This window comes from Python bivittatus, unplaced genomic scaffold (genome assembly GCF_059951505.1).
Source record: "Python bivittatus isolate LINGU-HERP-01145 unplaced genomic scaffold, Pbiv_v1 ctg000210_np1212, whole genome shotgun sequence".
Taxonomy (NCBI): domain Eukaryota; kingdom Metazoa; phylum Chordata; class Lepidosauria; order Squamata; family Pythonidae; genus Python; species Python bivittatus.
This window is the reverse complement of record NW_028277053.1, coordinates 3,057,231-3,070,088: the sequence shown is the minus strand read 5'-3', so window position 1 is coordinate 3,070,088 and position 12,858 is coordinate 3,057,231. Positions and strand designations below refer to the sequence as shown.

At 42.1% G+C, this 12,858-nt stretch overlaps 1 protein-coding gene across 6 annotated transcripts in view; it reads left to right on the top strand.

The window, feature by feature from the left end:
• The window catches only part of DENND4A (DENN domain containing 4A), an 84,346-nt gene extending 72,771 nt beyond the window's left edge, over positions 1–11,575 (top strand). For 5 of the 6 annotated variants that reach the window (XM_088139196.1, XM_088139197.1, XM_088139193.1 and 2 more), the window contains 4 exons: positions 1,779–1,896; positions 2,495–2,657; positions 4,257–4,321; positions 6,960–8,107. In XM_088139196.1, the coding sequence (XP_087995322.1) occupies positions 1,779–1,896; positions 2,495–2,657; positions 4,257–4,321; positions 6,960–7,096 (483 nt within the window). In that variant the 3' untranslated portion in view covers positions 7,097–8,107. Of the gene's footprint in view, positions 1–1,778; positions 1,897–2,494; positions 2,658–4,256; positions 4,322–6,959; positions 8,108–8,154 lie in introns of those variants that run through there. The other variant, XR_015795870.1, reaches the window with a different exon arrangement.
• The last annotated feature ends 1,283 nt before the right edge of the window (positions 11,576–12,858 follow it).

The following is a 12,858-nucleotide window of genomic DNA, read 5'->3' as shown; positions in this document are numbered from 1 at the left end:
AAATGGGAAGTTTAGTACAGGGGTGCCTTAAGAGCCAAACACAACAAGCAGTTTGATTGTTTTCTTCAGAAACAGCAGAGGCAGGGAGCCGATTCAGTCAAGACCCTTGCATGAGAATGGGGGTCTTTGTGTCCTGTATGACAGTCCCAGACTGGATCCAAGTCCTGTGCCTGCTCTTGGGATTAAAGATCCAACTGCTCTTATGCCTGTGGAAGTTCTTGCAATGTTGGTAAAAAGAGAGGGGAGAATATCTGATCCAGAGTGGAACTGCAACTGAAAGCCATGTGTTAAAGCCCTCCTAGCTTCCCTTCCCACATCAGGATCCTGAAATTAGCTGGGCGTTTCCGCTGCAGAGTTAACTTTTGAAGTCTTTTGATCAACTGGTTATTGCATGATCAGCATTGCTGTAGATTCAAGTTGTTGATATTTCAGTTAGCTGTATCTTTACAGCTTGTTCTCTGCCCCGTTCCTTTTTATTGCCCTCTATTTCTCAAGGCAGTAGATGGATACTTTTTCTTCCTTCCTTTGCATGGGGATATCCAGGGGGAATTCTTTTTGCAAGAAATTATATCCCAGCCTGTAGCTCTGAAACGAAAGTTTAATGATTCAGACCAACCTTTGCTAGGAGATGTAGCAGTGCTGTTGGAAAATAGCTGACCATGTGCTACTATGGTTTGATGACAGCTTCCCCTGAAAGTGAGAATAATGGGCTCAAACCAGATCATACTAACTTGGTTTTATGAGCAATGATTTGAAAATTATGAATAAAGCAAAAGGGCAGATACTAAGTGGCATTGGTGGTGGTCAAGCACCACGTAGCTGGTGAGACCAAGGAAGCAAAATTACACCCATTTCAGTGAAACATCTTTAATGCTCATCTGGGGTAAATACAGAACCTGGGGAACAGTAATAGGAATTTCCCAGCCTTATTTATAGTCATTTAATTGAAGGAAAGAGAGCCTGTTTGGTGTAGTGGTTAAGGCACCAGGCTAGAAACCAGAAGACCGTGAGTCCTAGGTCTGTCTTAGGCTCAAAGCAAGCTGGGTGACCCTGGGGCAGTCCCTCTCTCAGCCCTAGGAAGGAGGAGGCCATGGCAAACCACTTCTGAAATCCTGCCAAGAAAACTGCAGGGACTTTATTATAATTATTGAGGGCCAGTTTGGTGTAGAGGTTAAGGCATTAGGTTAGAAACTGGGAGATCTTGAGTTCTAGTCCTGCCTTAGGCACAAAGCCAGCTGGATGACCTTGGGACTGTCCCCCTCTCTCAGGAAGGAGGCCATGGCAAACCACTTCCTTGCCAAGAAAACTGCAGGGACTAGTCCAGGCAGTCGCCAGGAGTCAACACTGACTTGAAGGCACCAAAAAAAAAAAAAAAAAAGATGAAGTCTCTTTGAATATTTTAATATGCTTTTTTCCCCAGATCTGTCCCCACCTGGACTGAGTTTGTGAGATAATATGTCGCCTGAACCATCCACTGTTATCTCCTCCCTACTTTTCCGGCCACTCCACGGTCTCTCACCGTGTCTGGTAAAACGGAGAATTGCCAAACGTGCTCACGGCGCAGTAGCTAAGAATCGGGATTGTTCTCCTTCCCGAGTCCATGCAATACCGAACCATTCCTTTTCACTACTGTTCTGGAATTCCCAGTGCTGTTCTCAGTCCTGAGCTAATTCCACGTTTCTTGGCACTCCCTGTTCCTTATCGCTTTACTTCCGGGCAACGCTGCCTTATTCCCTTTTATAATTGTACTCAGAATATTTTGTGTTCTCCTTCTTCAGATACCCAGAAACTGTATCTTAGAGAACAGCAAGCACGTTCTGATTCAGATGTTGTGGGACAATATGAAATTGCACAAAGATCCAGGACAACCTCTCTACATCCTGTGGAATGCCCAGAGTAAGTGATCAGCGTTCTTGTCCGCTTTCCAGAAAAGGTCTCCCCCCATGCCAGAAGTTGGAACTGATAAGCACTAAGAGTTTGATCACGCCATTCTTGTCTTGCAGGTCAAAACCATACCCTCGTGTTTGAGAGTGAGTGTTGCGTTACGTCTCGCTGTCCCTGAGGAATTATTTACTTCTTTCCTTATTTTGAACCACACGCCCCTCCTCTACCTGTGTGTGTCCTTGTGTATTTTTATGTGGCTGCTTTTTGGCTTACAGCAAAGCATCCTGCCTGGGCACACGTTTGTTTTCCAGGCCGTTTTGTGGAATTTGCCAATTCTTGTCTTAAGTTTTATTTCCCTTGAGATAAACCCGAGGAGCTCTTATAGTATTTTGGAGATAATTTCTGAGCTTACTACCTGTTCTGAATTGGCCTTCCGTGTTCCTTTGCTTACAGCTCATGTGATCAGACTGTCCCTCTTATGGCTGGCTGTTCCTTGTACTTCATTGGTGGACCCCAGCTTTATGAAGTTCTCTTTATGCAATGCTCTTTTATTTTCAAAACCAGCTTACAGTCTTGATCTTTGGTTTACTTTCCAAATTTCTTTCTCCAGCTCAGAAATACCCAGTGGTTCGCTTACTGCAAAAGGATGACAGTTGCTTTAACCAGGAACTCTTAAGGAACATGGTAAAGAGTATTAAGATGAACGATGTCTACGGGCCGATGAGTCAGATCCTAGAGAGGCTGAACAAAGGACCACAGATTAAAAGGCAAAGGTAAAACAGACGTCCGAAAATCCGCATTGTTTTCAGTGATGGTAAAATGGGATAAGTCAGTCAGTCACCTGCTCAGAAGGTATTTGTTCCTCCTCTTCCAAAAGAATTGCTGCATCTGGATTTTGAGTCGTGTTGTCGTTTCTTCATCCCATGGGATTCCTTAGTCTTGGTCCACACATTGTACTGAGATGGGCTGCAGTATCTTCCCTTGGGCCGAGCATTTGGTGGGACTCCAGCCATTCAGTAAAGCAGGTCTGGCCCAGCCAGTGTGTTTAGTAGCTAAGAAGCCTTAATTGTTTGTTTGTTTGTTTGTTTATTTTATTTATATTTATATTTATATTTATATTTATATTTATATTTATATTTATATTTATATTTATATTTATATTTATATTTATATTTATTTATTTAAAAGATTTGTATGGCCGCCCATGTTAAATAACTCTGGGTGGCTCACAACAGCAATAAAACCCAGTAACTATAAAATATAACCATAAAATGATCAAACAGAACAAAAACCCGTTGCCTTAAACATCCCCTTAGGATGCCCCGCAGCAAGCTCCAATTACCCTCGTTCCATTCTGTCTATTCTGTTCTATCCTATCCCAGGGACTGGGTAAAAAGCCAGGTCTTGATGGCCTTTCAAAAGGCTAAAAGGGTGGGGGCCTGCTGAATCGCCAAGAGGAAGTGTTCCTAATTGTGGACCCTTTTCTTGAGATGATTCATCCAGTGGCATAAGCACATCCATGCAAAAATAGCCTGCGTTTTAAAAAAAATCCAAGTATATTCTATTCTTATGTGACTAGTCATATCACATAAGTCTTATAGCTATGCAGTAGCTTCTACAGTCCCTACCTACCTTTTTGGCCCATTGCAGGTGGCTTTCTGGATTCTAGCAACACCACCATTTACCAGGGTTTGATATTCCTTAACATCCCCTTTGGTAAAGTGGCAGAATTGCAAGTTATTATTCCTGAAAGGGTCCATCAATGCAGGACAGCATATGGAAGAACCTAGGAAATGCTCTACAGATGGTCTCTCCCAGCTCCAGTCCTGCTTGTTTCATAGAGATGGGAGAGATCCAGGGCAGCTGGTTCATGTCTTTGGATTTAGGTAGCTGGGATTCGCTTCGCCAGTTGATGGTGCCCATTTTGCACAATACTTCCAAGCTGTGGATGTCTTGTTCAGCTTACCTTCCTTGAAGACAATTCTAGAGAGCCCAGAAAACCTTGAACTTTGTGTTCTGTGCCTAAGGGGTCAGGCATCTTGGGCAGCACAGATGGGTGAGAAAGATATAATGAAAATGGAACTCTATTGTTCAAAATGATGGTATCTTATTTGGGTTGGAAAAAAAAACTCATCAAATTACCTGCAGTGCAGTATCTAATGCAGTGTTTCTCAACCTTGCCGACTTTAAGATGGGTGGACTTCAACTCCCAGAATTCCCCAGCATGGCTGGCTGGGGAATTCTGGGAGTTGAAATCCACCCATCTTAAAGTCGACAAGGTTGAGAAACACTGATCTACTGCTAACACACAGTCTGGCGTAGAGGATTTAAAACAGTAGTTAAAAAAATAAAGCTTTTTATTTTTGTTTCAGGAGTCTTTATAGAGAGATACTATTTCTCTCTCTTGTTGCTCTCGGAAGAGATAATATTGATATAGGTAAGCTGTCAGTTTTATTCTAAGTGTGTGTTAAATGTTCAATGCAAACTGGTGCATCTGGACTTACAAAGCATATTTGTATTTGAAAAGTGTGGAGTCCTGTTAATATTACATACAGGTATTTAAACCTAATCATTTCTGTTCTTTAAAATCAGGAATATATATTTTCCAGGGGCAGGGAGGAATGACATTCAGAAAGTCAGATAGAGAAGCTTGTATAAAGTTGAATAATTGAATTTGCTTCTCTGTGCAAAAATACTTTTCCCAACAAGTGATCCATAATTGCAAACTCTGGCTGGCTGGCTGGCTTTCTTGCTTTCTCTCTCTCTCTCTCTCTCTTTCTCTCTCTCTCTTTTTCTTTTTCTTTTTCTTTTTCGTGGGGAGAGAAAATTTTCCCAACCCTTATGCTGTTTCCAGGCTGAATTAGCATCTCTTCCCAACAATGGTTGCATTTAATTAATTTTTTAAGCCATCACACCAGTCAAAGCTTTTCTAGTAAAGGGGATAATTGAGCATGGATAATAACTTCCAGGCTGATAATGTGTGTGGGTGTATAAAATAAAAAGCGGAATGATAAATGCAAGAAGCTTAACAAAGTAATTTAAAAACCTTCCCTTTTTTTCCCTGCATATTGGGTTTAAATATCCTGCTTTGTGCATTTGAAATATATTGTTTATATACCACCCCATGTTAATTGATTTCAAGGTGGATTACAATCCTGTAGAAAATTTGAATGTTACTAATTTGTGAGCAGAGGTTTTTCCTTCCTTCCCTAAACTGAGGTATTCCTGAAGACAGACTATTGAGAAAGTAGGTAATCAGTTCCTCTGAAATCATGGAAGCATATTGTAGAGAAGATGCCAATAGAAATAGTTTAGACAGAAAGGATTCTTGGCTTAAGTGGTGTACTAAAGATTGTTTAAGAACTGCATGTTCCGGAAGATCCTTATTCAGGCCATTTCAGAAGAGACAAGGAGGTCGTGCTGCGCACCCTCATGTACGCACATGAGTTCTGCACGTACTGCAGAAAGAAAGCACCAGAAACTATAATTGGTAACAAAACGGTATCTCCACATTTCCAGGTCTTTTGGCTGACTGCAGCATGAATAATAATCATGCCATAGTCTTGAATAACGAGGCTTCTGTTTGGAAAAGTGGTATAAATTTTTAAAATGGAAGAAACCTGGACATTAAAGAAGCCTGGCAATGCCTGGCTGACCTTGACTGATCTTGAGAAAGCTAATCAGGGTCAGCTCTGATGAGGACTTCAGAGGGAGGCTAGCAGGGCTGTAGGCTAGACTTAGAAATGGGGGTCGGGGGGGGTAGAGAAGAAGTTTCTGTATTGTCAAGAAAACTACATGGATGTCCAGCTTGATGCTCAAGAGTGCTTACATTTTGACATTGGGAAAGCAGCAGAATTATTTGCTTCCACAAGTAATCAAGAGGATTAAACAAAGATCGTAAGCGCATACACTTCAGCCAGAATAGCCGCTTAGCTTGCTCCAGAATAAAGTTCAGAGCCCAGACAGGGAACCTCCAGGTCATTCCAGCCCAACTTTTGAGAGGAGCAGAAACTCAGAGGCGCTCTCCCAGTTCTAGCATGAGTGGCAGCCGTGGCCCTTGTTCTGGGACAGCCCATTCCTTAGCGACAGAGACTTCCAGCATCATTTGAAAATAGTCCCTGGCCACTCATCACACAATATTCTTGCACCTCAGCATCATGATCGGAGCAAGCCGTAGCGGATAGGAACCACAGATTTACCTTTCTTAGAATACTTTTTCCAGGTGGAGAGCAGAGTTCTGCCTGCCTATAAGCCTTGCAAAAAGAAGAGGACTATGAAAACATGGGTTTTAGAACTAGATATTTTCTTACGTTTGCTTGTCTTTCTGCGGGTGGCTAGGTTTTCATATACCTAAGGGTGTGTGTGTGAGTGTGTATATATACAGTAAAACCTTGGTTTGCGAATATAATTCGTTCCAGAAACATGCTTGTAATCCAAAGCACTTGTATATCAAAGCGAATTTCCCCATAAGAAATAATGGAAACTCAGATGATTCGTTCCACAACTCAAAAATATTCATATAAAAATGATTACGATACTGTAATATAATACAAAATAATAAAGAAAATACAAAATATAAAGAAAAAACAGATTAACCTGCACTTACCTTTGAAAACCTTCATGGCTGGCGTGAGGGAGACAAGAGAGAGGAGGGTGATTGTGTAGGACGACTTTCACTATCACTAGCATGGGAGACGTTCACCCACAATCCTGTGGCGAGAGAGAGAAGAACCGTTGGCTCAGTTGTGATCATGTGACATTCGGCATCACGTTCTACTCGTATTGCAAGACATCGCTCGTTTATCAAGTTAAAATTGATTAGAAATGTTTGCTCGTCTTGCGGAACACTCGCAGAACAAGTTATTCGCAATCCAAGGTTTTACTGTATGTATGTATGTGTGTGTGTGTGTGTGTGTGTGTATATATATATATATATACACATACACACACATGCCACATGCATGTCTGTCTGTCTGTCTATCTCTCTGTCTATCTGTCTGTCTCTGTCTCTATCTATCTATCTATCTATCTGGATATGCACACCTCTATACATATTTTCCTCCCTCTCCTTCCAGATGCTTTTGACAGAGAATACAAAATGGCCTATGATCGTCTTACAGCAAATCAGGTCAAGAACACCCACAACTGTGATCGGCCGCCCAGTACTGGAGTGATGGAATGCCGGAAGACTTTTGGGGAGCCCTATCTCTAGAAAGGGCCGTGGTGCGTAACGAAGCGCTTCGTAGGTGAAAAGCAGCAACAGCAGCGGCTGCGGCCTTCAGAAAGACTCTTGTTCTTCTCCATCAAGAAAAGGCACCTTTGCCTTTTTCTAAATAAGAATGCCCTACAGGGAACATCATTAGGGAACATCATTCTGGAATTATGAAAGGACCGTGGGCTCCGAAGGGGCCTCTCTCCACCTTGACGCAGCTGTGAGCCGCATGGCGCAGAACCTGGAACGTTTTGTGGCAGAAAGGTGTGAATCGGGGCGGACCAAAAGCGTGCAGAGAAGGGTCGCGTGCATCAAATAAGCATTTTCAAAACCGTTTGCAGAAAAGGGGCGAAAGGTTGCAGAGTGCAGACCAGAGTTCTATTATAACAGATTTTAAATTATTTATAACAAGTTCATATTTTTTTAACTTTTTAAATTCCTTATAGTGAACTGAGTGACTTCGTTGCATAAGCAATACTTTTGTCCTCCTTCAGAATATTGCTGGGTATAGCAATTGGTCTTTTTCTTTTTTTTCCCCCAAAAGAAGCTCTTCTTTCATTTTGCTTTTTTTTTTTATGTAATACAGGACTTTCAATACGATATTTCCTGTTTCACAAAATCTACTCTTAATTTTAGCTGAAAAGTATTACTAACTGATAGGAAGCTTTCGTAAGTAACTCAGATTTGTCACTGTTTGAACGCTGAAGCTGACATCACTTTTGCTCTGTCCCACGGCACTGACTTTCACCACTATTTTTGTGTGAAGAGCCCGATTAAATATTGGAAGCTGCTGCTGGATAGGGAATCTGTTGCAAAGGACAGTCTAAAGAGGTCTGGAGCGGAGTATGTCGCTGTCTGTATTTGATCATGATTGGCTTTCAAAAGTCTCTGCAGTTTCCAGAGAGGTTTTTCCTACCATAGGAAGAAGGTTGTTCAGTTTAGGGCATTGTTTCTCAACCTTGGCAGCTTGAAGGTATGTGGACTTCAACTCCCAGAATTCCCCAGCCAGCCATGGGGAATTCTGGGAGTTGAAGTCCACACGCCTTCAAGCTGCCAAGGTTGAGAAACACTGGTTTAGGGCATGATTGGGTATATCAGATTTGTTTGAAGGGTTCCTTGGATCCCGAGGAAAATGGTGTTGTTGACTGAATGTGCAACCCAGTATAAGCCCAGGCACAGTGAAAATGGCGAAAATTGTTTTAGGAAATATAAATGAAGCAGATAATCTGTTGTCAGAGCAGATACGCATGAGGTAAGGTAGGAGTTTGGCGTTCTGCAAATATTCAGGCAGGATTGCATCTTTTCACTTTCCGTTGCTCATGTTCGTGCTTCGTTTCCTAGGACCTGGAGAATTATGCCTCTTCTTTTTCAAATCGGCCTATTCCTAGAGAATTATGGGTCTGTAGAAGGAACCCCCTCCAAGGGCTGTGCAGTGCTTCAGATTCAGATCCTGCACACTCCCACGGATGCTTTGGAGCGCACAGGGACATGGAAATAGCCCTTGTTTGCAGCATCTGGAAGCAGCCGTGTCTTTTCCTGGGTTGGGTGTGCGTGGTCCTTGGAAAAGGCACGGCTGCTTTCAGGAGTTGCAGACGGGGGCTCCCTGTAGGCTTTGGAGCCCCCGCCCCAGCTTCTTTTGGAGACTGAGTCCAAAGCACCATGCTTACTTTCTCAGCTTTCTTATTATCTAATTTACTGGCAGATTTTATCAGACTCAAATCTGTAATAATAACTATGGGATTAAGGTGTAACTTAATCCAGGAGAAAATACTTTAAGTATAAAAATCTCAAGTCAAATTTACTCCTAGTGGCTTTATGGACTAGTCCAGGAGTTTTCTTCTTAACAAGATGGAAATAGTTTGCCCTTGCCTTCTTCCAGGGTGATTTTTGACTTTGCATACTTGCCAACAGACCTGGAATTTCCTAGTGGTCTCCCATCCAAATGCTAATCTTAATAATTAATGAGATTTTGATTCTAGCAGTTCCCCTTGCTTTTGAAGCTCCCCCAGTTTTAAGCAGCACACCCATCCAAATGTTAAAGAAACTTATATCTGAAACCAAGGTATGCAGTAGAAAGCTGTTAGAATCTAAGGGACAATTCAGCAGGATTTTTTTTTCCCCTACAGTCCTCCTGTAAATTTCCCCAGTGAACCATACTTTTCTACAGATCTGCGTTTATCTTTTATTTATCACTGAATATTTAGACTTTCCTCTCTAGGAATCGTGCGATAAAGCTGGATGTTTTGAATCAGTGAATAGACAATTTCAAAAGTCACTCACTGCTAATTATTTAGCAATGTGTGAGATATGTGTCTGTTAATTTCCCTGTACAGTTCCTAAGTTATTGTATCTCCAGAGGAAACAAATGTAAGTGCCTACAGTACTACATTTGTGCAGTACAGCTCATCCTTGTTTTAGCGACCGCAGTGGGGACTGACCACTCAGTGGTTAAGCGAAGCAGTCACTAAACGAAACCACGACTGTGCTTACGATCTGACTTCAGCTGTCCCTTGCGTTACAGACCTGTGAAGGTCGCAAATGCGAGGATTGGTCGCCAAGTTACTTTTTCATCACTGTCGTAACTCTGAGCAGTTGCTAAACGAGGCAGTTGCTAAACGAGGACTCCCTGTAATAAGCCACTTTGTGAGCTGTACAAAAGCCACTATTTTATAGCACTTTATAGCCATGATGGAAGGCCTGGCTTCTTCCTGAGCTTAACTGAGATTAAGAGAGCCACCGGCCAGACTCAATGCTTCTACCTTTGTGCTGGAAACTACCGTTAGCTTAGTTCTGGCAGAAGTGCTTTCTGACCAAGGACATTTGCTTGAAGTTCTGCAGGTGCCTTCACCCAGGTAGGCTCCTATGTTGATGGAACTCAGGCGAACGAAAAATTTAGTCTCCTCCAGATTAAAGCACTTCCTATCAGCTCCTCTTTAAGTGTGGTTGGATCAAAGACAATGGCAAAAGGTCTTATCAGACCGCTACTAAAAAGAGAGTCTATCTTTAAGTAGGAATTACAGAGTCTTCAACATTTCACTAACCCAGTGTTTCTCAACCTTGGCAACTTTAAGGCTTGTGGACTTCAACTCCTAGAATTCCCCAACCAGCCATGCTGGTTGGGGAATTCTGGGAGTTGAAGTCCACAGGTCTTAAAGTTGCCAAGGTTGAGAAACATTGCACTAACCAGTTGATGATCTGTTGCATATCCATTGCAACCAATTCAGGAAGTGGAACCTTAATTAACTTGGCCGTATCTGTTCTGTCAAGCAGAACTTCTGTTGCATAGATATAGGACTCATTTTTCTCTCCCTTTTTGAACAACTTGATCCCCAAATTGGTCTGGAAACTCCCTTTATTTTCAAAAGCCATTTGCCAAACAGCCTGGAGAGCTGTTAATTGACTGACCTGAAACATTTGGCAGAGGAGGCAGTGGGGAAGAAATCCAAATTGCGTCTGTCGTGGTGGACTTGTTCCCGCCGTCTGGTATGCCAATGTGAACAGGAAGCCCCCTGACCATGTCGTGATTTCCAGCACCGATGCAGCATTTGTAGAGATCTGGTTTAGCTTTCTGATTCTCCTGAAACAGATCTGAATTCGAAGCTGCCGCGTTAGGAATCTAGACCTGTCTGTTCTTGAGGAACAGCACCCCAAATCTTGAGAGTAAATTTCCCTGTCTGGCTCCAAGAAAGCTTTGTTAATCAAAGGGAGCGGGGACTGAATATAAAACTTTCTGAAACAAAAAGTTCCTAATTCAGTTTATACTAAAATCCTCTTGGGAAACAAAGACAATTCTTGCAGTCCAAACCATGAAATTCTGCCTCATTTTATATATTAAAAAACAATCCAAGACTTTTTTTTTCTTTTTAAAAACATTGAATTTAAAGTGGAAGGTGGTTTTTCCTTCTCTGAGCATCCTGGTTTACACTAATACTTTGGAACAGTTTTGTACTTCCGCTTGTCCTAAAACCAGCCTCCCATCTGTTTGCTCCATGGTATCAGACTGAACAAAATGTTGGTAAAACTCTGTAATGTATAAATACAGCTTTATCAAGAATCTGATAAAGTATTTTATCGTCGTAACTTAGCATTTCAGTAGGAAATATTTTACTCCAAAGACAGAAATGGATATTCGTTACATGTAAATGTGTATATAAAATATAAAAGAAAAAATAAAATTGGTGGATTTCCAGAAAGTAGTTTTATTTCTCAAAAATATGATCTCACTGGAATTTCAAAAACGGACATTTTATTAATTTGCAAAAGAGCACTTTCACAAATGAATGGTTGTAGATTTGTACATATGAACTGTTTACATTTTGTTTACCAAAAAAGGACATGAGTTCAAGTGTTTATTTTTGGTTTCAATTTGTAGGTCAATTTTAAGGTGTATATTTCAATATTCACAATGGGAAAAGGTATTTTTTTTCCTGAAATGTCATAGAAAAAAAATTACTATTTAAAGTTTTACAAAGACTCAATAAAGAAAAGTAAAAAAAAAAAAAAAAGATGCTTGTGGATATTTTTTGTTCTTAAGTGCGAGTCTCTGTAATTTCTTCCCACTTGTTTTCAGGTGTCATAAGACTTCAGTATCGAGTGGATCTTAACAGAAACGTTATCTGCAGGCTGCAATTTCTATTTTTCCTGTTTTTCCTGTTTATATCACAATCATTATAGCACAAACCATGATTAGGGATCGCCTGATGCCAGCCCTGCAAGATAGGCCAGATCAAGAAACCAACTCACTTTAGGCTCTAACTATATACGTAGGAACAGAATCATGCAAGTCTGCTTGTGTTTTACCTCCCCTCCCTCTATAATCCATAATATCTCCGGAGCCAACCTGAGCCTCTTCCACATACTATCCCCCTTCCCAGGGCGTCTGCCCTCGTTCCTATAACTGGCTTCTGAATATTCCCTTCAAGGCCATCTCCATGGATCTCTACAATTAGATGGGCCATTATGGCTTGTAAAGAGCAATGGTTAAGCTGGAACATGGTTGGGCGTCATGTATGCTTTGCGTGACCCACCTGTAAAATCCTATCCCAATGTTTGGGACTTGGGAACATACCTGGGGGCTCCACACAGATGTGCCTCCCCTTGGAACAGTCCAAGTCTGGGTTTCTCAACGTTGGCCGCTTTAAGACGTGTGGACTTCAACTCCCAGAATTCCCCAGCCAGCCTTGCTGGCTGGGGAATTCTGGGAGTTGAAGTCCACACGTCTTAAAGCGGCCAACGTTGAGAAACCCTGGTCCAATTGGGTTCACCTTGCAATGATGAGAATAAACCTATTTTCTCCCTAAGTTGGGTGACTCTAGCCTTGGCATACTTGCGAATGGGTAGGTGGGGGGATCTTGGCCAGCAGCATCAGCTTTGCCTTCTTTCTGGCAAGCGTGCCGCAGAGAGCAAGTGGACCGTTTTATGCAGGTAACCCTATGCCACCTGAAGGTGTTCCTTTCCAGGGCGTAATGCACCCGGTCTGCCAATCTGTTGCAGTGCCGAAGGGAACGCCGAACCCGTCCTTGTTCTGGGTGTCTGTGGGCACGCGTACGTGGACCAGCTCTTCCGTGGCATTCCGGTCCTTCTGCACTTTTTAGCCAAAGCCCCCATACACGTGCATGCTGTGGGTAACTGGAGAAAAAAGACATTAGATGCTGTGATGGGAAATGGTATATTTGTGGAGCAAACAGCCACTGCTGTTTATTTTATTCTCCATTTTTTTGCATTGTGTTCCACCGCTGGTAACTAGGTGGAAGTCTGTGCAG